This window comes from Anguilla anguilla, chromosome 7 (genome assembly GCF_013347855.1).
Source record: "Anguilla anguilla isolate fAngAng1 chromosome 7, fAngAng1.pri, whole genome shotgun sequence".
NCBI lineage: Eukaryota > Metazoa > Chordata > Actinopteri > Anguilliformes > Anguillidae > Anguilla > Anguilla anguilla.
In genome coordinates this window covers 47,156,172-47,181,537 of record NC_049207.1, presented here as the reverse complement: position 1 = coordinate 47,181,537, position 25,366 = coordinate 47,156,172, and the positions used below count along the sequence as shown (strand labels likewise).

Below are 25,366 nucleotides of genomic sequence, written 5' to 3'. Positions count from 1 at the left end.
TCACTCAAAGGAGAGGAGAGCTGAGACTCCACAGAATCAACCCGCTCCAGCCGCCAAGTCCGAATCCCGACGGGAACAACGCAGCCCATTGTGCGCCTCTGTTTAGTCGTCCCACGCAGTCGGGTTCAGAGACCCAAGTTGGGTTCCTCAGAAAGTTCTTTCCTACATGCCATCGGGGGGGAAGTATTGTCTTCGCCACTGTCGCCTCTGGCTTGCTTTGCGTGGGTTAATGTCTAGGTCTGCTGTGACAAATTCTTTGTTAAAATGCGCTGTACGGTACTGTAAGCGGGCTCAAGCAGACCAGGACTTATACGTTTGGTTCATGTGAGCAATGGCACCATTTCTTGTGTTCCGCCACTTCATGCTTGCATTCCAACACTCGCCATAGGCTGTATGTACGCTTCACACTCACGCCCCCCCCCCCCCCCCCCACCCCTCGGGCCACAATCCCAATCTCTCCGAGCTCCCCGTCAACACACACTTCACTTCCCTCCCCCCTCCCACACCCACCCACTCACACATGCACGCACTAGTCCCTTCTTATCTGGTGCCATATGAACGTATTATGATTGATTGATTTAACTCTACTCGTCTGTGCAGCAGGGTTGGGAGTCAACAAATTGTCAACCGACTGAACTGAAAATTGACCCCAACAACCGTTAATTACATAACAGGACAGCAAAAAAAGCATATACTCAAATGCATCCTGCTACGAAATACTAAATGCATCCCAAATATACGCATCTTTAAACTACAATCAAAATGTCTGAAGCTTTGCTTGTTGTGCAGAGGTAAGCCTCATCACAAATGAAGTACATTCATGCATGCATTTGGAACACTGTCCCATACCCTATCCGAAACTCTGCCCCACCAAGCCGGGGTCGGGGGAGCCGTACACATTTCTTCCCCCGCCCCCCCCTCGCGTGTCCCGGAGCCGCAGGGACCCCGGAGATGAAGGGGTTCGCTCTTCCGTTTGCGGGGAGCGGCTCACCGCAGGCCAGGACGGCCCGCGGGAGCAATGCCCCCATTTTTGGCCTCTCCTATTTTTTTTTCGTGGAGCAAGAGACGTAGCATTACGGCTCCCGAAATAGAATAATTATAAACCGAGAGGCTCGGGCGACGTCCCTGTTTACCAATATGTTGCTGTTTTTTCCGGTCTGTGGTAGAACAATGCAGATAGTTTTGACCTAGGAATTAACAGTTATGTAATGTAACTTTTGTTTTTTAAACCTATTTCCAATTGCATACTGGGGGGATGGGGGGGTGGGGGGGGGAGCGGTCATAGACAAAGACCACGAAAAATGGAACACAGATGACTCATTAGGAGCTTCCCTTTGTCTTAAAAAGTTAAAGACTAAATCACAGCTTGTAGCAGGAAAACAACTATTAAAGACACAACTGCAACATTAAAATCCATTAACAGCTATGTGTGAATGAATCCATGGCAACATTCAAATAAATGGAAAAGCAAAACATTATATGTTGATGGGAGATGGCAGGGAGCCACTAATTTTAGCAAAATCTGAACTCAGTATAATTAGAGGACCCAGCAGTTTTAATGGGAGACTGAGTAATAGGTGTAGCGTTCAAGGATTCATCATTGAAAAAAGCAAACAAAACAAAATTTATCCCTCCGGTGAAACACTTCAATTCACATATTCATTGATATTTGTACGACTGAACTGGTGTTATGACCTAATAAAACCACTCCATGCCTCTTTTGCTGATGATTGAAGTCTTGTAGTGAAGTATTCTATTCATCGTGTAAAGCAGGGATCTGAAACAGAACAGTTAACAGACTCCACTCAGCCCACCAGAAAGGAGAGGTTAAAGCGGAAGCACTTATCTTGGTCATGTAAAGGCAGTGATATATAGTCACACAATTACAGCACCCTGTATTCTATGTGGGGCTATAAATGTGTGATCATTTACTGCCGTAGGATTACGTAGTGAGTGGAGGCAACCTTCCCCTATCCTGGCTGCAGTTCTCCAAGATCAAAGCCAGTATTCATGTTGGTCAGAGTACTGATCTAGGTTCAGTTACCCCCCTGTCCATATTACAACCTTGTCCATTATTAGTGAGAAATGAGCTGATCCTAGATCAGGTTAGACCACTGGTCTATGGTAAGTTTTACCCTGTCCAATACAAACCTTTTCATTTATGAACCAGACGGAAAACTGATCTTGGATCACCTACTCTGAGGTTCTTTGCCAACACAGATTTTTCTGGTTTGGACTTGTTTCATGTGAGCAAGTGAAGTGAGAAGCGTGCTTCTTGATGTGCTAATTAAACCTGGCAGTGCTGCAGTAGCTCCACTTCCTCCTCAGGGAGGTAACTTCCTGTTCAGGGAGGTCAAAGGTCAAAAGCTAGGGAGGCTTCGGTTGCGCGGTTCATCCTCCCGTGAAGGCCAAAATACGGCATGTTCCCCCTCCACCCACAGCACCGCCGCGAGTGCCAACAGTCCCTTATTAGTCAGGATGCCCTACACTTCTGCCTAAAAAAGCACTGGCCCCGTACAGAAATGCCTTTCTTCCTGTATGTCCCCGCATAGTAAATTTTACCTGACATCACTGAATTACGACAGCATGGCAGACGGCTGGAATAACACAGCAGGTGACTCAAAAACCAGACCTCTATAATGCCTCGAATTACTTGCCAAATTCAGGGTTGCTATATATGGTTGCCATGCACGGCAAAGTTCTCATCAATCCGATCATGCTTTGGCCTTTACATTAAGCAAGCTTCAACACCACACCAGCGGAATGATTTGCACAAGGGTTGCACCCATATGACCATTTCACAGCACTCCCTCTACGCTGAGCGTCCTAATGCTTAGTGCTGCTAACACTGACACAAACACGTGTCCGACAATGGGTTACACAACATGACATGACATGACCATAGACAATATAACAGGGGTAAGACAGCGATGTCGTCACATTACATGAAATAAAGCTAAAAGGAGCTCTACCAATCACAGCGTGTGTTGATAACAACCAATTGGACAATGCCCACAGTGACTGGTAGATGCTCTCTGGTGACTAATTTCCACAGGGGTCCTGGACACGCAGCCAGAAAGTATCCACCAATCACCAGTGGTGTTGTTCTCCTGGTTACTACAAACGTGTTCTGAGATCGGTGGTGCTCCTCACAGTACTATTCAATGAGTGAGGTGACCACAGTCATCTCATCCCACCCCCGTTTTATTTCCTGTGCATAGGACAAGTTCTTACATGATGGCAAATACAGTAAGAAACATCAACTTGAACCAGTCAACAAGGCAGAGTGTCAACATTTTCATGGAATTTGTGACTGCCTCGACTGTAGAACAGGATTAATTTTTTATATTTTTGAAAACACCCAGACAGATCCCTGATTATTATCATACATGTCACAACCAAAGACATACACTCATATTAGTATAAAAGAATAATATTCTTTCCTTAGAGCAATGTTGGAAAACAGTTAAAATAATCATTAACCTGCAGGAATTTCACAAGTGGCTTAAAGAGCTAAAGGACTGTAAATAAGTATTTGATCCAGGGCTGAAGTCAGTGGGTTAAATGGCATGACAAAAGCTCACATGTTGGCAAACAGGGGAAGTGACATTGCATGAAAACAACAAATTGGGCCAAGAGTCAGGCAGTCTCGGTTTTAGTGACTTCCTGTGTGAGCGAAATCCAGTAAAAATTTAGGCCGCACTGTTTTTGTGGACAAAGCCAGAAAAGCAGAGAGAAGAGGAAGAATTGCTTTAATCAGCCTTGGAACGAATCTCTAACGGTCTGTAATCCCCTGTTTCCTGAAATTAACTGCAATCAGCAAACAAATCAAAACAAAGGCAACTTTGAAAATACATTATTTTCAACAGAGTATATTTCAGTCTATTGTTTTTTCTTTTTTTAGTGACTGACATCTGTTCTTTTTTTATATTGTTTTCATTTACAGATCTTGGTGAAACGAAGAAGCAGATCAAGATGAACCAATGGCAGACTGAGAAGATCTGAGACAAACCAATTGAGTGAGATGTGGAGACCCAGCCTCTATGTTTTTAGAAAAGAGACCAGGATACACGATACTGGGTGTCCCCGAAATACACTGAATTCCTAAGGTAATAGGCACAATACTAAAACTGTGGTTGTAGACTTGGCTGAAAGGTTACCAAAATTACCATCATGTTTACGCATTCACTTTCATCCGGAGCACAGTGGACAAGCTACAGCATAATGAAGCTTTTTAAGGATAATTGAAGAAAAACTACAACTGCGTCAAGACGTGAGATAGAAAAATATGCATCGTTTTATGAATATGCTGTAGGTGAGGAGTTTTACGAGTTTGTTCACCTTTCTGAGTGCAGAGTCCTTAGCCACGACTACTTGTTTAAATCAGGTGAATGCACTCATGTTCTCCTGACTCCTGTGAGTCGCTGTGGATAAAGGAGTCTGCTAAATGAATGGAATGAAATGGAATGTAATGCATCACAGACCTTAAGCAGTTGGTTTCCAAGGGAAACCACAGAGCATGATGGGAAACCAATGCACAGAGCCTACAGAGAGTTTTGGCAGACGCGCCAGACAAAATATTACTGGTTTTTCCTGAAGAAATAATAAAAAAAACTCCTCTCCTCTTTAATCTCAACTTTTATCTGATAGAATTTGTGAATGGATTCCTCTTGACCCAATTCTGAGGAGCCTATCAGTTTGAGAAATCCATGGCAGGCTTCCCCTGGGATTTCACTGCTGTCATCAGGATTGTTTAAGTCCTTCATATTAGCAGACATTCTTTACTGCAGTCTGGGGACAGCTACCCCCCCCTCTCTCTCCATCACTGCCCTCTACCAGCTCCAGGTGTTCCTCCTGGTGGTACCAGGATGAACGGGGGCGTGTCCATACCTGACACACCGCACACCTGGCCGCCAACGCTTCGGCAAACACAGGGGTCTCAAACTCCAGGAGAGCTGCACTGTTTGGTTAAAGAGTCCATAATACTTTGTTTCCAAGGCCTTGATTGGATGCAGATCGGAAAAAAAACCCATAGACCAGCTGGCACTGTAGGTCCTCTAATGCTGGAGCTTTAGATCATAACAAAGCTTTTTAGTGTCACTTCGATCTGGGAGGAATTATACTGTTGTAAAGCAGGTATCCTTACACATGACCTGCTGGTTTTTTATTTTCTCCATTAAATCTGCGGCTCAGTCAGACCTGAGAATCCAGGTGAGGCGAGTTAACTGTCCAATCAGCGGCTTTAATCGATAAAATCAGCGCAGGGGAACAAAGAAAACCAGGCAGAGCCTCAGGGCACCCCAGGACCAGGGGACCAGTTTCGGCGGGGAGGGATCCCTCAGAACCGGTCTGTGGCCGAAGGCTGGCTCTCTCTCTCTGAAGTGCAAAACAACCCCAGACCCCCCCGGCCCCGCGTCCCGCGTCCTCCTCCCCCCCGAAAAACAGCCCCGCACCCACAAAGCCCCGCCGCGAGTCTCCTCAGATGTTTTAAGCAGAAACACCTGGACGGGGCCGAGGCGCAGGCCCATGGATTCCCCCGGCAGAGCCTGCAACAGAAACGCACAGGCCGCCACGGAGGAGGAGGAGGGGCGGGGTAACAATAAGGACGGCGGTAATAAGGATGGATGGCGGGAAGTCGGCGCGGACCCGCGCGGCGCTTTGAAGCCGGGGTGCGTGTCACCCGTGGCAAAGGCAAACCCGTGAACCCCAACCCTCCCCAAGGACTAGCCCGTTCTGTTCTACCTGGCCCCTCTCCGTCACAATAATCATAATAAATGAACGCAAAAAGGTAATTTATGACTTACGAAAGGGAGAAAGACATCTGTATTAGGGTGCTTTTAGGGTCTCTTTCTCTCTCTCTCTTTCATGGAATGCAACAGATCCATTTTCCTACATTGTTTCACCTGCTCTAAATGGAAACATGTGTCCTAGAGCCAGCCCCCACTTTAGGTTTGTAATGGGAAGCACGTGGGGCACTGCAAGGAGGGGGGCGCACACTGGGGGAGAGTCCCCCCCACGAGTCATCTTGGACTCGAGTGCAGATCCTCACAGAAACAGTACGTTTTAGTGAAAGTAAAAATACGATATCAAAATCTCTCAAAAACATACAAATTATTATTGCCCTTTCACAAATTTATGAATATTTAAGATAAATATATTTCACAGCAGTGTATCTATCATTAGGTTGCATTCATAAAAGTCTACATATTTACAGTATATTCAATTTCCATAAGTGGGATGCACATGCATTTAAAAAAAAAAAAAAACTGATTTTATGCCAGGTCATATCAGACATATTCCAATATATACGTGCCATATTCATAATGCATGGACGGCAGATATGCTGCCCGTCAAGTTATAGGTGGGCGGGGCACCCCCACCATAATTACACAGCTCTGAGAGTTTGGAACTAAATGCAGGGTTTGGACAGAAATGACCACTCCCCGCAAACAATAACATCTGTCCCCTTTGACCCCATGTAAACTCCCATAATTCACATATAGCTTAATTTTTTTTTTTTAAACGATACTCAAAGATGGTCTCTTGGAGTTATGGAGAGGGAACAGGTTATGTCAAAGACTGAATTATCGCTCATGGCTCTGATCAAACAGGCTGCCAACAGACCCTCTTTTAAGTTCAGGGATATTCAGGGCAAATGATGATCAATTCGGACCGCATGCATCTATATGTAAATGGATCAAAGGCAAGGCATGTGGCTATCTGTGCATAACCAGGTTAATGGGTCACTCGTGCTTTCCCTGAATAGTGACCTCCATACTAAATTTCCAGAGATCTGCTCTCCGCGGAGGAAACCATAACCTGAAAACTAAATTTAACCCAAGATCTAAGCAAAGAGCCACACATTCTCCTGTCAGTCAGGTCCTCTATGTAGGGTAAAATTTATATGGGTTATTCCCAGTCTCTCTCTCCCCCTCCCTCTCACTCCCTTTCTCTCCCTCCCGCTGAGTGAAAGCCAAGTTATGGTTATTAAAGACAGTAAGAAGAGACGAGGAGAAGAAGTCCAAAAAATAATGTTTAGTAAATAACCTCTGACAACCCCAAAATTATTTCTGCCTATTCAGTTAATTAGACCCACAGAGGAGGCAACGCCTCCCTCCGAGCCTGTCTAATAGGGGATGAAGTCATTCTGATAGCCTGCTTGATTACAGTATAAATGTTCCAGGGCTGCTAAGGCTCTGTTATTAGAACTGTGCCGTGACTCATTTTGCTAGATTTGCACTCAGCAGCCTAAGATTAGCACTAACAAGAAGCCATTAAAACATTAAGGCAGTACTGTGATTTTTTTGCCATGAGGCAGCTACAGTCCAGCATATTGGACGCATTTGATTTTAGCACACAGGAGCCAACATCCCCACGGATTTTCATCAACCTTTCATCAGCAAAGGAATGATAGTTCTTTTGTAGTGCAATCCTGACACCTGGTGGCCGAATATGTTGCTGCAAGACTGCCTGCCTTGTCTTGAGTGATAACAGTACAAACTGCCTGTGATTTTTTGCAAATACTCAGATAATTCACTGAATCTGTAAAATGTAAAACTTTATATTCGGTTTACTCCTGTGTGCTTTCCGTCATCTTTGCTTCTTAACTACAGGAGCTTGGCGCTGAGCACGGCACTGGCCATGAATAGGTAGACAGAACTTTCCAGAACACAGAACAGAGTATTAGATAACTCTATTGAATCTGTGCTGGTATTTTTTTTGCTTGATAGTTATGTCATTATTTAAAAGCTAGGATTTAAAAAAAAAAAATTATTTTTATTATGCACAGTTACATTCAAATAAGATTTTGTATTCTTCACTTTTCTGGTTTTGGAAAAACCGCAGAAATACCCTTGATCCTCTGCTCTCTGAATCGGGGAGCACCACAGTTTCTATCAAAACTTTCAAACTTCTGCCTCATTAATTTGGAAAGCGTGGGAGTCACATATTCACCTACAGCTGAATCACACAGAAGTTCCGGGGGGGTGGGGGGGGCACTTTTGTGATGCGTTGCTTTTGTTCGGTGAAATTGTTCAAACTGAACAAGGTCTTTTGCCGCTCAAAGATTTCGCAATAAACCGGAAAATAAAAGAAATCTTTGCCGATGGCCACCTAAGCCTCGCGTATGGCTCCTGTGACAGTTTTTCTGTCTTCCTGCCGGTTTATTTGGGACAAATTGAATTGACTCTTCAATACAACCCTTACGACCCCGTCTGATTCCCCCCTGCTGCTCAGAATGAGTCATTGCTGGTGATTGCATTATCTGAGGAAGTCATCCAAATCATTCATAACACAGCAAGCTCTCAAAAACGTTAAGGACCCTTTCAAAAACTGCAGGCACTGCCAGTATATTGAATCCAAATATGTTATCAAGGCCAGAAAGACTGCAACACTCAAGAAAATATGTAAAAACAACCTACTTCAACTTTCTGCAATTGCAACATACATATAATATGCATTGCTGTTTAATGTATTTATTTTTTTGACAATATATTGATGTATACTTCCTTTTGGTGATGGTGCTAGAAAAGATAGCATTGTGAAAACTGGGATAATTCATTCTATCCACCTGCATGTCCATATATCCCATCTACATAACCTGAGCACTTCCTGAGTATCAGGCTTACCGTTATGCGCTTCATCTCTCAGTCGACGCATTTCATTTGATTCCTTTCACTGACTCTTTTAATAGAGTTTCACGAGACACAGGATACTTCTTCCCAGTGTGAAACATGTCACATCCATTATCCAATCCTGACTGAGCCCGAGTGGACTGAAGCCAGCAGCCCCACCACACACTGAGTGTATAACTAGCTCAGTGAGGACCAGGTACAGCTGACCGGATCGGTTTTTTCTTTATCACCGTGGCACCGGTAAAAGCACTTCAGAGGAGATAGCCATGCTTGCCTGTGCTCTCCTGATCTTACAACTTTATGTAGCTATAGGGGACCACCACTGTGACAAGAATTAGTACATCCTTAAGTACTTTTCACACCTTTTTTTTTTTTTTTTTACATGAGTGAATGGTTCAACTGGTAAAGAGATACATTTGCTGAAAACTCACCTGTAGGCTTCTGTGCATCTGGGACTATTCTGATCTTGACATAGAAAATACTCCACAGCTATTAACTCCGTGAACTGCCAAACATTAACAATACAGGGAGCCAATGTCAGGAATATACAAATAAGGCATGCTTAAGCATAACATACTAATTACAGCAGCGTACTAATTACAATAATCAGTGTTGATTCTTTGAGAAAAAGAAAAGAAAAAACCTTACCTTTAGGGGAAAGGTTACAAGTACGTTTGCTTCACTTTGACCAAGATACATTTTAAAGCTTTCCCTCAATAAATTCGAAAATGTTTGGCTTTTTTTTTTCTTGGTTGTGCTATACCACCCAACAAAAACCATCTTTTATGGATTAAACCAGTTTTCTGGCTATCTGCAAGTTAAACATCTAGCCTAGTTTACCGCGTTAAGCTAGTTAGCGAGACCAAATTTAGATGGCATCATGAGCAAGCGAGATAATGAGACACAATCAATACAATATTTCAAAATATCACTGCGTATTTTACGACATGAAAGGCTTTTACGGATGATGTTTGTACGGGTTATGTTTTTTGCTTATGATGCACGGTACCTTGCAATAAAACAAGACGTTTTCGGTGCATTTTGAGCGATGCCACATGCAATTAAATAATCAGCGAAATCGGTTAATTTTTTTCGCGAGCTATTCAAACCAATCAGATTACTCTATTTGTGGAGACGACACCTTAACAGCAGTCGTTACCAACCCTGTTCCTGGAGATCCACCATCCTGTAGATTTTCGTTTCAAGCCTAATTTGGCACACCTGGTTCTACTAATTCGCAGCTCAGCAAATACCTTTTGCTGTGGTGTGGTGAGGTGTGCTTCGTTAGGGTTAGAGCGAGAAAGTATAACACGGTAGATCTCCAAAAACAGGGTTGGTAATCAGAGCTTCATTGTATGGATAAAATGAGAGCATTTTTAGGAAGAGATCACACTCTCTCGGATCACGCTTATTTATTCATTCATTGTATTTATGTTGACAAGGCAAGTCGTCAAATTTGCGCTCGAGTCCAAGTCATGAGACTCCAAGCATGCTGAAACGTTTCTCTTTGCCCTGTCTTTTCAGTTCAATCACTAAGAATAAATGGATGACTCAAATGGTTATACTTGTCTAAAAAAGACAGGATATCTATAAGCTTGTTGGTGTTAATATAATTTTCCATTACATTTTTATCTGTCTACCTCAGGACTGTGCCTGTTTATACGTAGCAAAGGGCTGTTTTTTTTTTTTGCATATTTTACCTCCCGGTCTGGTATAGTGCCGGCGCCAGCTGTAGTTAGCAGCTTCACAGGATGAAGCACATTTGGGAAGTGCTTCGCGTAGGGGAAGGTTTCAGCCACATTGGACTGGTGCTGTGATACCCAACCCTGTTGCTGGAGATTTATCGTCCTGTAGTTTTTCGCTCTAACCCTAACAGAACATCTCATTCGACAGCTAACATCTCTGATGAGCTTCAAATTAGTAGAGTCTGGTGTGCCAAATTAGGGTTGAAATGAAAACCTCCAGGGTGCTGGATCTCCAGGAACAGGGTTGGTTACCACTGGACTAGTGTCTCATTGTGCAACGGTGTCACCTGCTGGCCAATGGAGGGGCCCTCGGTCTGCCGGTTGAGCTGTGCATGCTGTGTCGAGCACTTTACGAACCGCGGTGCAAATCAGTGGCAGCGACTTTATTTGCTTGAGCTCATTCTTGTCTGCGATCTTCCGCAACGACAGTGGAGGTCCCAGTAAGGAGCGAATACAAATGGGCATTTCAAATATTGAGAGAAAATAGAGTGGAAAGCATTGTTTGAAAGAGATATGGCATTCTCTCTATTTGCATTAACCCTTGAGTGGTGTGTGATATGAAGGAAGAATATTCCATGCCGAAAAGTCGAGAAGAAACGCGGGGGTTAAGTAACAGTGAGCTGCATTGACTGACAATGTCAGGCGTCGAGGCTCAACAGGACAGCTAGCTTTGAAAGCCGGTATCATCCGACAGCCGCTGTGAAAGCTGACCTTCCCTGCAGATCTCAAGGATAAGCGATCTGACCTACTTACCGAACACCAGGTGTACTCAAATCGAGCCCTCCAGGCCGGTGGTACTGCCGCTTTTCTTTTCTACCCGAAAGTTAATTGATGGATTAATGCCACTGATTAGCGAGAGATTTAACTCTCCTGGTGTCCCACCTATTAATCAGTCCTGGTTAGCAGGAAAGGATGAAAATCAGGAGGAATACTGACCTATCCCTGCCGCACATCCTCCTCTGGGATCCTGCTGCACTTTCTTATTTAAGCTTCATGACATTCAGACAAACCTCCAGAAAGGCGCTTCCCCGACCTCTTCCAACCTTGTCATTTCACTGTCCAAAGACAGTGTGTTTTGGGGCCCCATAAATGAATAAACTTGGGTATAATGAAAATGTAACCACATAGTTTCTATTCAAATATTAGACATTACATTTTCTTATATTTTTAAAACATTTGACTGTAATAAATACCAAATTGAGAGTTCACAAAGTCTCAGACTTTGTCAGTTGGTAATGCTGGTTTATTTTATGTGGTCTAAAAAAATAAAAAATGTAACCCTATTAGGCAGAATATCAAGGGTGCATGAACCAAGAACCCTGTTTCAATCACAACTCTTTTAAAAAGATGCAAACCCTGATTGATGTAGGGCTTTTCTCCATATTCTTGAATCCCCCATTTGAGCATATTTCTCACAGCACTGCAGGTCTTTTTTCATTAAATAACAATAAGTTGTGCTTGCTGTGGCAGACTGCTTTTAAAATAAGGCATATTAAGACACAGCAAGTGGTAAGTAAAGATGAGAGTTCAATCCGTTGCTACTGTAAAAACACACTTATGGTGGACTGTACACAATAGATCCTCAAGATAATGCATCAAAAAAAAAATGACAGAGGCACCATCAATAGCGGCTACTTAGAAATAGACTGTGGTACATCGCTCTATTATCACAAACAGTGGTGTCCAATGACCTACATTTGGAGAGAGGAGACAGCGACCATTAGACCAAGTGATTCTTGGAACTGTCTATTCCTGGGGTGCACAACTCCGGTCCTGGAGGGCTAGTCTACGTGCAGTTCTTTGTTCCCACCAGCTCCCTTAGCCTTAGTTTTCTGACAGCTCTATAAACTATGCTCGTTCACACCTGTACTTGAGCACAGTAAAATCTGTAGGATACACTTGCAGTCTGCGGCCGTAATTGGTGCTTATGCTGGTGCTTTTACAAATGCCAGATCAAGACATGACTGAGTTAATTAAAAGATTAAGCGCAGAGGTTAGCACAAAATCCTGAAATGGATCAGCCATTGTTGTGCACTCTTGGTCTATTCAAAACCAATAGGAGTTTCTCTTTTCTCTAGACCAGGGGTGGCCAACCCAGGTTCCCGGAGAGCCACAGGGTGTTTGGTTTTTGTCACGCCACACTTAATTAATCAGCTGAAGCAGCAGATGACACAGATAACTCACCCCATCAGTTTCTTGGGTCTAAAGTGCTCTTGTTGTATTTGAGGAGAAAACAAAAAACAGCAGACCGTGCAGCCCTCCAGGACCAGGGCTGGCCACCTCCGCTCTAGATTTTAAAACACATGAATAGCTTATTCCTTTCCACTGCATTAATTAATGAAGTCTACTTTAGTCTTAGGGCCACTGTGATAATCGAAACACAATATGAAGTCAGTAAAGGATTACAGTTTTCAACCATATCCAACTTATTTCACATTTAATGTCATAACACTAAGCATAACCTCAATGAGATATTATTGAGGTGGTTATGACAATAATTTTATAATAATATAATCACAATTTTACTACAATTTTATTAAATATTTTTCTCTCTTGAAGATTATCAGGCATCACTGACCACAAATGAGTTACTTTACTTCAGCACGTGTCACTTTTCATTTTAATACTATTTACACTCTCCCATACTGAAAAGCTATTTGAAATAAGAATAAACTACTTTACACACTTCAAATTCTGAAAAAACTATTTGGAATAAGACAAGTTATAAAAAGTTACAGAAATATTTGTTTACATAAAATTCTGATTGTGTGGCTGAACCATAAACTCAAGTACTCCAACCATACTGCCTGTGAATAAATCTCAAGCTTGTCTGTTATTTCAGGGAGGAAAATTCTTTCTTTTCTTTCGTTTTAAATAGAACAGGGATACGATTTTGCTTAACAGTTGTTTAAATGCTTGATCAAGGCCAAGTGCTCCAAGAGCTTGCCTGTAATTGAAGTAATTGATGTTCCTCGAGAGAGTTAACATTCTGAGGGAGGAGCTAATGTTGCTAGAGAAGGGCCAACATTCTGAAGGAGGGGCCAGTGTTACTAGAGAACGGCCAACATTCTGAAGGAGGGGCTAGCGTTGCTAGAGAAGGGCCAACATTATGAGGGAGGGGCTAGCGTTGCTAGAGAAGGGCCAACATTATGAGGGAGGGGCCAGTGTTGCTAGAGAAAGGCCAACATTCTGAGGGAGGGGTTAGTGTTGCTATAGAGAGGCCACAATTCTATGGGAGGGGCTAACATTCGGAGGGAGGGGCTAATGTTCCTGATCCTGCACAGATCTCACAAATTAGCTGCAATATTAACTCCTGCAGGGGACAGCATCTGTTTAAATAGGCCCTCCCACAGCATGGCAGCAGACTCAGCAGGACACTAATGGCCTAGAGGCAGTGGCTGCTCCTGATGTATTCATCACAGCAAGGAATAAACAGCCTCCCTGCAGGGCTGTGTATGTTCTCCACGCACCCCAGGGCCAACTCTTAAGGCTGAGTCCCCCGTATGTGTGTATCAAGAAATTCAATTGCAAAACAAAACATATCCGGGAGCCATGTTGCCTCCTGTAGTTTTTCGGATGAAAATGGAAACCCTTTATTTCCATCTGTCTTAAGTCCTGTAGATCAATCAGTCTCTGGCTGTGTTCCTGTGATCCCCTGAGAGAAATCCCCCCCCCCCCCCCCACGCCCCCCCACACCCCCCCACGCCCCCAGCTCCTGAGCTGATGTGACAGCAGCGAGGTTTGTTTCACACCCCTCCAGTTGTCTGAGTTGCTCTTACGCTGCTGCGCTCGGGCTGTCAGAGTGCCTGAGGGTTCTTGCAGCGATAAAGCCTCTTTAGTGCCACCAGAGATTCGCCCCTAACACTCCCATTGCTTCAGGCCCCGCCTATACGTCCATCGCACCCGGCACCTGGGACCCCGACTTCCATCTTTAGCCAACCTTTCCCTCGCCGTCCCCCCCGGTGCTTTTGTTCTGATGTCGCTGGCGGCCATTTTCTCCGCAAGCACATTGTTCAAGGTCTCTCTGACCTTCAAGCCAGTCGACATTCCAAACACACACGCATGCACGCACGCAGGTACACACACGTACACACACTTGCACGCTCTCACACACACACACACACACACAAAGATAGATCAGCCCTTGCTTCCTTGGTGTTTGAAAGAGCATGCGATTGCGTCTGTTTTCGCATCCGTCTTGTGGAAATCTGCAACAGTGGCTGAAGGATGTGTAGGGAAGCTCCTGCTGTTGATTTGCCTGCTCGGTGGTCTGTGTCTTTATTGCCTATTTGGATACAGCCTAACTGTAGGTATTTCCTGGTTTCTGAAGGTGAGACTGCTCCTCATAGCAGCTCCAACTCCCAATTGAACGTCTGGCAATGAGACCTGACCAATGAGAAGACATTAAAGACAGCATGTAAAAACATAGGCAAAGGTATATTATCAGGCAAGCCAGCATGCACTACGTATTGGCATATGCGATTAAGTTCAGATTTTCTATCTGAGGTGCTGCTTCGCTAAAACGTTTTACAGGACGTACCGAGGAACCCTACCGTTTTTTCCTGTAACTTAGATCCTTGTGGGTTGCCATTTTTTGTTAATCTGTTGAAGGGAAAACAGGATTAAGCCAGTGTAACATGGCACGTGCAAAACTAAAAGTAAAGAAGCCACTGAATACTGAAGCACAAAAGAGAAAAGGCGAACTTTTTCCACTGCTTACATACTGCGCTGTTCTGTTTTTGTGTGGTGATCTGTGTGCCTTAGAAAAACATTTGTTGTGGATCGTGCTGTTATTTAGCGGTTTTTTAATTATCGTAATAGCCCTTTTAAGCATCTGGAAATGTCACTTCAGTTTTTATGTATCAAGATAAAAGCAATATTATATCCCAGCGCCGTTTCTGAATTGCTTCATTAAAACATGAAGTGAAATGCATCCATTGGCAGAGAATTGCTGTCAGGACCTATAAATGGAAAACAAAAGGCAAAAACAAGCTTTATCCCTCCCACATGGGGTGAGGCTGGAATAACACGTCGCTGATACACAGCCAGACCTCCGCTCTTCAGGTGAACACAGGCTACTTAGTGAGCTCACACACGCAGATTTTACCTGCACTCTGGGGACCAGGATCAGGGTGGGTGTATACGTGCGTGTGCGCGTGTGTTTGTGTTTGTGTGTGTGTGTGTGTGTGTGTGTGTGTGTGTGTGTGTGCATGTGTGTGTTTGTGTACGTGTGTGTCTGTGTGTGTGTTTGTGTGTGTGTGTGTGTGTGTGTGCATGTGTGTGCTTGCATGTGTGTGTGCGTGTCTGTGTGTGTTTGTGTGTGTGTGTTTAGTGTGTGTCTGTGCGTGTGTGTGTGTGTGCGTGCGTGTGTGGGTGTGTGTGTGTGCGTGTGCGTGTGCGTTTGTGTGTGTGTGTTTAGTGTGTGTCTGTGCATGTGTGTGTGTGTGTGTGTTTGTGTGTGTGTGTTTAGTGTGTGTCTGTGCATGTGTGTGTGTGTGTGTGTGTGTGGGTGTGTGTGTTCAGCATGCACACTGTCACTGCTGAGTGATCTGAAAATTAACAGAGTACTCGGCTCTTTAAAAAAAAACTCACCAAAACTCCTGCTCTACACCTCCAGCAGCTTCATTAGGATTCCCCCCCCCCCCCCCCCCCCCGTCCCCCCCCCCCAACCCTCTCGCCTAGCTCAGCGCTTCTCTCTGCTTGCCTGCACACACCAATTAGCAGCAGCCGGCTCCTCCCCTGTCTTTGCTGCCACAGCACAACCTGTGCGGAGCTGTCACCTCGCATCAATATCAGTGCTGAGCTTCACACGCCGCGTGTGTGCGTCTCGCCTTTGACTCAAGAATTAATTCATCCGTTATTTTATTTACTCCTCTCACAAAAACACGCTTTGGCTGTTTCTTTCCATTATCCTTTTTTTTCTCCTGCTGATGGCTCAACTTGCTATGGAAACTGATAATTGCATTTACGCATCCACCAATAGCAGCTGCTTTACCTTGAGTGTCGGTTTGCCCTTTTTGATAAATATGTAAATATGTAAAAATTGAATTTGATATGCACAGTTGTGTGGTGTAATTGAGTGAGAGAATGCATTAGTCCAAAATTGCTTTCCCAATTTGGAAATGAAACATGAGGTGATAGATTACAATTGCAATACCTCACATATTGCAAACACAACTTTAATCGTTTATTTTTCATAAAGCATAAAGCATAAAGTAGAACGTTTGAAATTGATTTTTTTTTTTTTTTAAAGGCCATAACACGTTTCTTTTGTGATTCCAGCTCAGCAGTGTTACTCCTTATCCAATCATTTTCCTGCTGTGAAACCTTTCAAATGTGCCAAAGGGGATTTGTGGGCTCGGAGGGGGGTGTGGTCCTTACCTTTGCGTGTGGACTTGGACTGACTGCCTGCGATGGCGGTCAGGTCAACTGGCAGACCCACATAGACCCCGCCATAGTTCCTGAGAGGGAGAAGAAGAGTAAAAATATACTCTCATACAATAACACGCATGAACACACACATACACACACACACACACCAAACACGCACACACAAACACAAACATGCACACTAACACACACAAAACACACGCACATCAACACGCACACACACACACACACACACACACACCAAACACACACACACACACAAACTGCAACACAAAGTTTCCATATTCATGGCTACAGTAGATGACGGCAGATAATCAACTCATGAAGGAAAAATTAGACTTTTGTAACTAAATATTACAGTATGCTTACTTTATTATTAAGCAGAGAGCATGGGTCTAGACAGCTACGTAGTTTTTGTATGGTCTTACTTGTCAGTTTGTCTGATAGAAATGATAAAAATAAATGAAAGGGGTTTGAATGACTAACAATAAGTCCATTTTGCTATTGTCATCTAATACTGATACGACCCATATATTATAGTGCGTCCCTAGACATTACTTTTATTATTAAAATCTCACATACCTCCTTTTTTCATCTGGTGAGGGCTCATCTGTCCTGTTTAGAGATAAAAAATCACAGATCAGTGACCTGAAGTAGAGGACTGTGACTATACGTGGATCTAGATAATAGACAATACAGCGGCTGTCACAATTACATCATTCTTTAATACTTTAATACAGCCTTTTCTACAGCCTTTTCTAATTGGATTGATTGAGGGATTGATTGGTTGGTTCTGATCCTGGAGACCTATGGCTCCAGAGGCAGGGCAGAGCACTCAAACACTGTGGCGTGATGATAAAATTGTTCAGGACACATCATGTACGGGGTTACGAAGGGTCATTCCACACGCCAAAGCAGCCACTTAAATGTGCCGCTCGCGGTTGGGACAGCCTTGTTGCCATGGCAGTGCCCAAGTGAAAATGTGACCATGTTTACAGCACCTTTCCGAAAAGAACGATCCGGAAATATTCTTTGTTACGCCAGCGCTGTGTCCCTGTCTGATCCCTCTAACCGAGTGAACGTCATTTCCAGGGCTCTCTGTACTGACTGAACACAAATGACTCAAACTGATAAAGGTCCTCAAAACTTTTTGTGTTTTAAAAAAAAAAAAAAAAAAAAAAAAAACCTTTTTCAGGATTAACAAACTCACCAATCTGGATCAGTAATCCACTCTCTACAGGCAATTTCTATTTTGTATTCAATTGTATATAATAATTTTAGTGCACCTATATTATATATGTATGTAATAATTTGAGTATATATTTGAAGCTATTTTGTAAACAAATAACTCAGGGTTACAATGGGAAAAAAGATTATAATTTTTTTTTTTTAAATAAAATCTTAAAAATCATTCATCATTCAAATGAGATGCAATAAAGTGACAATAATCCGCTGCAACATCATTCATTTATGTTACAGACTTATAACATGTTGTTTAAAGTGTGAAACAAGCAAAAGGGCTTCAGGAGAATTCTCTACTGAACCCAAAAATGTTCACCGCCACCTCTGTGCCATTACCTGGGTGCCATGGCTACCTCTATATATTTAAGCTATAAATCCCTGTAATTTTCCTTTTCTTTTTATTTTTTTGCAGGAAATGGCTGAACTGTTCCGTCAAAACATTCTAAATCGACTTCCGGAAGCAGCCCCCAGCTGGATATGCATTTAAAGTTCCAGTATTTCTCTCCTGCAGAGAAGAGTGCCTTTCGAGGCAAGACGTAGTTACCCAATGGTTTGAGCAGCATGGAATTGATGTTATCGCTGTGCCACGACCAGTACAGTCACCAGCCAGTTATGAAATAAGTCTGGAATTTAAATTCAGTCCAATATCCTGTGATTTCACGCCCAAGTTGTTGAATAACAAAGGCGATGGAATGGCTTGAAAAGGCATACAGAAGGTGAAATATTCAGAAATATTCTGAAAAATAAGAGTAAAAAATTGCTAACCAAGACGCAGGGTTCTGGGCAGCCTTCAGGCTCCACAGAGCAAATCGAATTTGTAAATAGAAATCACCACAATGCGGGGGAAACAAATGAACATGGGGGGGTTGGGCGGGTGAAGGAAGCGTATTACAGATCACCCGCAGATTACACCTTTCGCCACTGCTCATATTTTTGAACCAGTGGGCGAATGAGCAGAGCAGAATGGTCCTCGAAATACATCATGGGCTTAATGGAAACCATGGCCATTGTGTTCTCACTCAATACATCGATCAGGTACATGACTGCCAGACACCGTATGCTCCTCCTCTCTGCTTTTAACATGCAGTTTTTGGCCAAGGGTGAGTCTAAGTCCTCCAACAGATATAGCATATACAGTATGATACCCAACAAATTTAAGCCCTTCCCCACAATGCACCTGGTGTCCAGAGGATAACTGAGGACCAATCAAGAGTACAATACAAAAGAATACAGATGACAAATATAACAAGGAATTAAACAGTTTGACAGCCAGGATGAGTTTAAGGAGACCCATCCAATACTTACACATCTTTGGCGGCTTCAGCAGGACCTAAGAAGGAGAGAAAAAAGATAATGTCAATCTCAGTCTGTATCACAGTTGTTTAATACAACAGTTACACATAATTATTCCGGACTGCTTACAAATGGTCCAGTATCTGAATAAATACACTAGACAAATAAAAAAGCGCTACACCAGCGAAAAGACACTGAAAGCCTGTTTATAATCCATGCCTGTAAAGTTAATTCAGCAGACAAGAGTAGTTCTTGACTGTTTAGCACCCTCTGTCCTGACTTTTAAATGCTTGCTGTCTCAGAGAAGAGGCTTCATCCTTCACAGGGGAATGGAGAGGAAAGCCTATCACAGACACAATCACCAGTAAACAGAGACTCTAAGCTTTGTGTCTACTTCAACACAGCTTGCATGAATCACACACTCCAGACGCCTCTTTTGTCTGCTGCTTGTGTGTGCGTGTCTGTGTCTGCGCGTGTGCATGTGTAATCATCTACATCATGGCCACACGCGTGCACGCACACACCTTTGTGACCTCCCAAAGCAAGGCATTGGCTGTATGTCAAAATCAAAAAATCATTGTAATGTATTGGAGAATTGATGTATAAATGCATTTGAAACGTGTGATATATATGGAAGAAACACCGGTTTGGGATGTAACAGATCCATGTTGCACGTGAATTTTCTTTTTTTTTTCTTTATTTAACCATCTTTTTTTTATTTTATTTTATTTATTTATTTATTTTTGATGTTACTGAAATCAAAGCTGTGTGGCCGTATAATCAACACCGTGAACAATAACTCCAGGTAGAGCGCTCTATTCCGACTAATGCTTCGCCGGCCGGGACCATCGAAAGCCAGCCCTTTGAAGTTAACCAGACCGGGACGCGGGAAAAGGCGCCAACGCGAATCCGACAGCGCGAAAAGAAAAGAAGCGTTGCCCCCTTCAGAACCCCGAGTTCCGGCTGCGGGTTTAACGAGGGGCTCGGCCGGCTTCCGAGTGGCACTCGAGCCCCGCCCCCTGGGGTTCTTGAGTGGCGGTTTCCGGTGGCAATCAGCGCCTGAGTAAATGCGCAACACCTCGGGTGTCCGTCCGCATCGGCTAAACCCCACATCCAGAACGGGAGAACCGTGGAGAAAACGTACAGTATCTGTCATCAAAAGCAATCAGCGGAGAGGTTCCTGTTGCATGCCACGGTAATCAGCACATCATAGTGTTTACTGATAATCTGTGTTAAAGTTACAATGTATTACTGTACGCTTTGCAAAGGAGAGAGAGAGAGGGGGGGGAGAGAGAGAGAGAGGGGGGGAGAGAGGGAGAGAGAGAGAGAGAGAGAGGGGGGGGAGAGAGAGAGAGAGAGGGGGAGAGAGAAAGAGAGAGAGGGAGTCAATCTGTTAGCCACGTGCGTCTGAGATCATAAGGTGCAGTGGAATCCTCAGATCTGTCCAGTTATAAATTAATTAGGGATGAGAAATCCAATTTGAGAGTTCCAACTGACAGATCAGAAGGATGAACTGCGTTTGAAACAGCGACCCTCCTCCCCCACCCTGTCACGCGAAGCTCAGGATGGCCTTCGGAGGTTTTTAAAAAATAAAAAAATAAAAAACACTGACTTTCACCTTGATCTCAGCCTGCGCTCTTCTGCACGTTAATGGAAATGTCTATAAGGACCGACTGAGGCGGCACAAAATGAAACGCGAGGGGACTTCCCGGAATACGGCGACATCTGGGGACCCGATCTTTAATTGGCCGATATTCACGGAGAGGAGCTTAATCAGTTTGCGCGCCCCTGAGGCTCTGTGGACGAGAGGAGAGAACAGAAGCCCAGCCGGGCGCGCGTTCGGCGTTAGCATGGGAGCAGACGCACGCAGCGTCGCAATCAGCCTGACCTGGAGCAGTCTCATCTCCGCAACCACCTCATACATTCTCTCTAAGACAGCGTATACACATATATCACTCGCACACATGTACATAATTCAGGAATACACAAGGGCGAGAGTAGATGGTCCAAAAAAGCCTCATGTTATGCTTCTTTATTATTTGTTCTACTGCACTCACTTTGAGCTAGAAACATTACATTGAGGGTGTATTATTAAGGTTATTATTACTGTATTATTTTAATAATGTAAATACGAGGTGATAATATTAATTGTGTAGAGCACAGGGCCGGGCATGGCAGGGCTCTCGGCCGCCTGACAGCGTTTAATTTTCCCGCCGCCGGACTGCTCTCCACCGAAGAGCCTGCTCCTGCGCTCCCAGCAGCCAGGCCAGCTCCACGGGGTCACTGAAGGTCATTTACCCGCAGCCAATCAGAGCAGGTTCCGAGCAGGTCCACATGCTCAATAAAGCAAGCAACAGGAGCCTTTTCCACGTGTCCATCTCTCTCTCTCTCTCCCTCTCACTCTACATCTCTCTCTGCCTCCCTCTCTTTCTCACCGCATCTCTCTTTACCTCTCTCACACCCCCCCCCCCCCCCCCCCCACCACCACCACTCTCTATGTCATATACTCCCCCACGCACTCCTACAGGAAACAGGAAATTAGCTAAACAGTCCATATCCGGAGCAGCTAATATCTATGACTTCTGAGCTTGTTTCTCAATCACGGCTCACATTAATACTGCTCACCCCCCACCCACCTCCTCATAAGCAGGAATCTGAGTCACACGTCTGAATTCTGAGCACTGTTCTGCGAGTCTCGCGTCTCACAGAGGGAGCAGGTCTAGCTGTGCTGTGATTAGCCCACACTACTGTCTGCTGTCACAGCGTTGGGCTTATGCACGGGCTTATAACTTCCCCAGGGTATCTGCTGAAGCACTAAACACACACACACACACACACACACACAGACACACACTCATACACACACACACTCACACACGCACATGCACACAGACACACACACACACACACACAGACACACACTCATACACACACACACACACACGCACATGCACACAGACACACACACAGACACACACTCATACACACACACACACACGCACATGCACACAGACACACACATGCACACAGACACACACACTCACACACGCACACACACACGCACGCACACGCACGCACACGCACGCACACACACATGCACACGCACATGTGAACACACACACACACACACACACACACACAGACACACACTCATACACACACACACACACGCACATGCACACAGACACACACACTCACACACGCACACGCACGCACACGCACGCACACGCACACACACACGTGCACACACACACACATGCACACGCACATGTGAACACACACAGACACACACACACACACTCACGCACACACACACACACACGCACACAGACACACACACATGTGCACACACACACACACACATGGACACATGCACACCCACACAGAAACACACACACACATGTGCGGACACACACACACACACACACACACAGACACACATATACACACATACATGCACACACACACACAGACCTACAGACACACACACACATTAACACACATACACACACAAACACAGACACACAGGCATGAGAACTCATGTGCGCACACACACACACTACACACACCCCAACACCCAGACACACAATCACACATACACACACGCTGCTGTCATTCTTAACAACAGGCGTACACAACCCCAGTCCTGGAGGGCCGGTCTGCATGCTGGTTTTAACTACAGTGCAATTACAGAGTCCTCAGTTCAACAGAGGTTCAGAAAGACGTGGTTCCCTGGATACGAGGGACTATCAGGTATCAGCCAATGAGTAACACGAGGATCTGAATCCTGGCTATTCTTGCAGTCTTCTACTGATGAACTGAAGTCTGATAATTAATTGTGGTTTACTGCTATGTAGCATCGCTGGGAGATTTACAAACATATCGCAGCATCGCGGATATCACAATATATCACAACATTAGTCATAAAGAAAACCCACAGCACTGGGAATATCACAACTGATGGCAGCATCAATAACCGGGAAAACCCATAGAATCGTGGATATCACAATATATCGCTGCATCAGCCACAGGGAAAACCCACAGAATCGTGGCTATCACAGTATATCACAGAATCAGAATCAGTTACTGCCAAAATGCACTGGCTAGTGCACGCGGTCAATGCTTGTATTCTGTGAACGTCCTTATCAGGTCAAAATCAGATAAAGCAGAGTGTAACGCGTATAGACTGGGCTGATCCAGGATCAGTGCAGGCCAGCCATAGCAGAGCACACAGCATACAGGCTCAGCTGGAGGCCTTGGCTCGGTGATCTCCCTGCCCGTCTCCTGATCTCCATCTCCGGGTCACCGGCAGCTGCTGGAGACCAGCTGCAGCCGCATGAGGCGAGGCTCATCCTCCACACTGAGGGAATCTCACACTGCACGGATAAACCATCCAGCGGTCCCTACCACACACACACATGCACACACACACTCTTTCTCTCTCTCTCTCTCTCACACACAACACACACCTACACACACACACACACACACTCACTCTCTCTCTCACACACAGACACTCACTCACTCACACACACACTCACTCTCTCTCTCTCTCTCTCTCTCACACACACACACACCTACACACACACTCACTCTCTCTCTCGCACACACACACACACACCTACACACACACACACACACTCACTCTCTCTCTCACACACAGACACTCACTCACTCACACACACACTCACTCTCTCTCTCTCTCACACACACACACACCTACACACACACTCACTCTCTCTCTCTCGCACACACACACACACACTCACTCTCACTCACACACACACTTTCATACACACACAGACACACACGCTCTCTCTCGCGCTCTGTCTTAAAAACACATACTTTCATACACACTTATACACACAGACACACAAACACACACACATAGAGGCACAAATACACACACAGATAGGCAGACACAAACACACACACACACACACACACACAAACACAAATACACACACACCCTCTCTCTCTCACTCACACACACACAGACACACACACACACTCACCCCCTCCAGAGGTGCTGGCGGCTGAGGAATTTCCACAGCCCATCTCGCATGGATCCCCCTCTCGCTTGGCAGGAAGCAGAACAGAAACGGAGAGAGGCAAGAGAGGGAGGAGAGAAGAGGAGAGGAGAGGAAGAGGGGCGATAAATGGGAATGGAAGGATGAAGGAAGGAGAGAACAGATTGAGGATATGTAGAATGCTCTCTCTCTCTGCCACTGGTTTTCCAGCAGTCCCTCTCTTCAGCAGCAGTGGTACCTCTCTCCTCCTCCTTCAGAAATGTGCGCTCAGGAAGAATGGAGGCAGGAACACATACAGGGAGGAGGGGAGAGAGAGAGAGGGAGGGAGGGAGAGAGAGAGATGGGAGAGAGAGAGATGGGGAGAGAGGGAGAAAGAGAGATGGGGAGAGAGAGGGGGAGAGAGAGAGAGAAAGATGGGGAGAGAGAGAGAGCGAGAGAGAGAGATGGGGAGAGAGAGAGGGAAAGAGAGAGAGATGGGGGGAGAGATGCTATGCCCTCAAATGCTTTGCACTTTCCCTCCACCCTGACAGGTTGCCCAGGCAACAGAGGGGGGTTGAGGAGGAGGTGGAGGAGGATGAGGAGGGGTGTGGGGTTTGAGTCTTAGCCAATGACAAGGCTCCACTTCTGTAACAGAATTAAGGTGGTTTATAGGGCATGTCAAACCTGCATGCATACAGCACTCTTCAAGTTTAAATTCCTCACAAGGAGCACAACATAAAGTAAAGCATCTGTCACACCAATAAGACATCTAAACTGCTCGGATGGTGATTTGGTTCTTTTCAACAGCCTTTCTGTTGGAGGGAGTGATGTTTCATGAACTCACAAACACAGAAAGCATGGCTGGCTAAGACTCACTCAGGCCGGTGTGTGGAAAGTTAAACCTTCCCTTGTGGTCCGCTCTACACCACTCAACACATGGTGAGGTCTGTCTTAGACAGACACAAACACTAAATATCTGGGTCAATAATAATAATAATAATAACAATAATAATAATAATAACTTTATTATTATTATTATTATTATTATTATTAT

At 44.7% G+C, this 25,366-nt stretch overlaps 2 protein-coding genes across 3 annotated transcripts in view; both read right to left on the bottom strand.

Moving 5' to 3' along the window:
• LOC118231489 (homeobox protein DBX2-like) overlaps window positions 1-11,465 on the bottom strand; it is a 94,569-nt gene extending 83,104 nt beyond the window's left edge. Inside the window, exons 1-2 of one of the 2 annotated variants that reach the window (XM_035425305.1) lie at window positions 11,132-11,465; window positions 9,065-9,138 (exon numbers count right to left, since the gene is read on the bottom strand). Coding sequence is in view for 1 of the 2 variants with exons in the window: in XM_035425304.1 (XP_035281195.1) it covers window positions 9,065-9,138; window positions 9,643-9,690 (122 nt within the window). In the remaining variant the exon portion in view is untranslated. Of the gene's footprint in view, window positions 1-9,064; window positions 9,139-9,642; window positions 9,766-11,131 lie in introns of those variants that run through there. The other variant, XM_035425304.1, reaches the window with a different exon arrangement.
• A 2,622-nt stretch (window positions 11,466-14,087) lies between these two features.
• On the bottom strand, window positions 14,088-24,661 carry LOC118231500 (overexpressed in colon carcinoma 1 protein homolog). Its single transcript, XM_035425325.1, has 6 exons — window positions 24,319-24,661; window positions 19,316-19,340; window positions 17,351-17,383; window positions 16,760-16,839; window positions 14,932-14,980; window positions 14,088-14,764 (listed from the first exon to the last, which is right to left on the bottom strand). The coding sequence occupies exons 1-5, from the start codon at window positions 24,359-24,361 to the stop codon at window positions 14,976-14,978; spliced, it is 186 nt and encodes a 61-aa protein (XP_035281216.1). The 5' UTR covers window positions 24,362-24,661; the 3' UTR covers window positions 14,088-14,764; window positions 14,932-14,975.
• Window positions 24,662-25,366: the final 705 nt, after the last annotated feature.

Bases quoted from the DNA above. Each gene is read 5' to 3' on its own strand.
- LOC118231500 (XM_035425325.1), bottom strand. From the start codon at position 24,361: ATGGGCTGTGGAAATTCCTCAGCCGCCAGCACCTCTGGAGGGG. The intron at 17,384-19,315 runs GTAAGTATTGGA...ATCTCTAAACAG, and splicing joins GCTGAAGCCGCCAAAGATGT to GACAGATGAGCCCTCACCAG. The intron at 16,840-17,350 runs GTATGTGAGATT...TCTCCCTCTCAG, and splicing joins TCACCAGATGAAAAAAGGAG to GAACTATGGCGGGGTCTATG.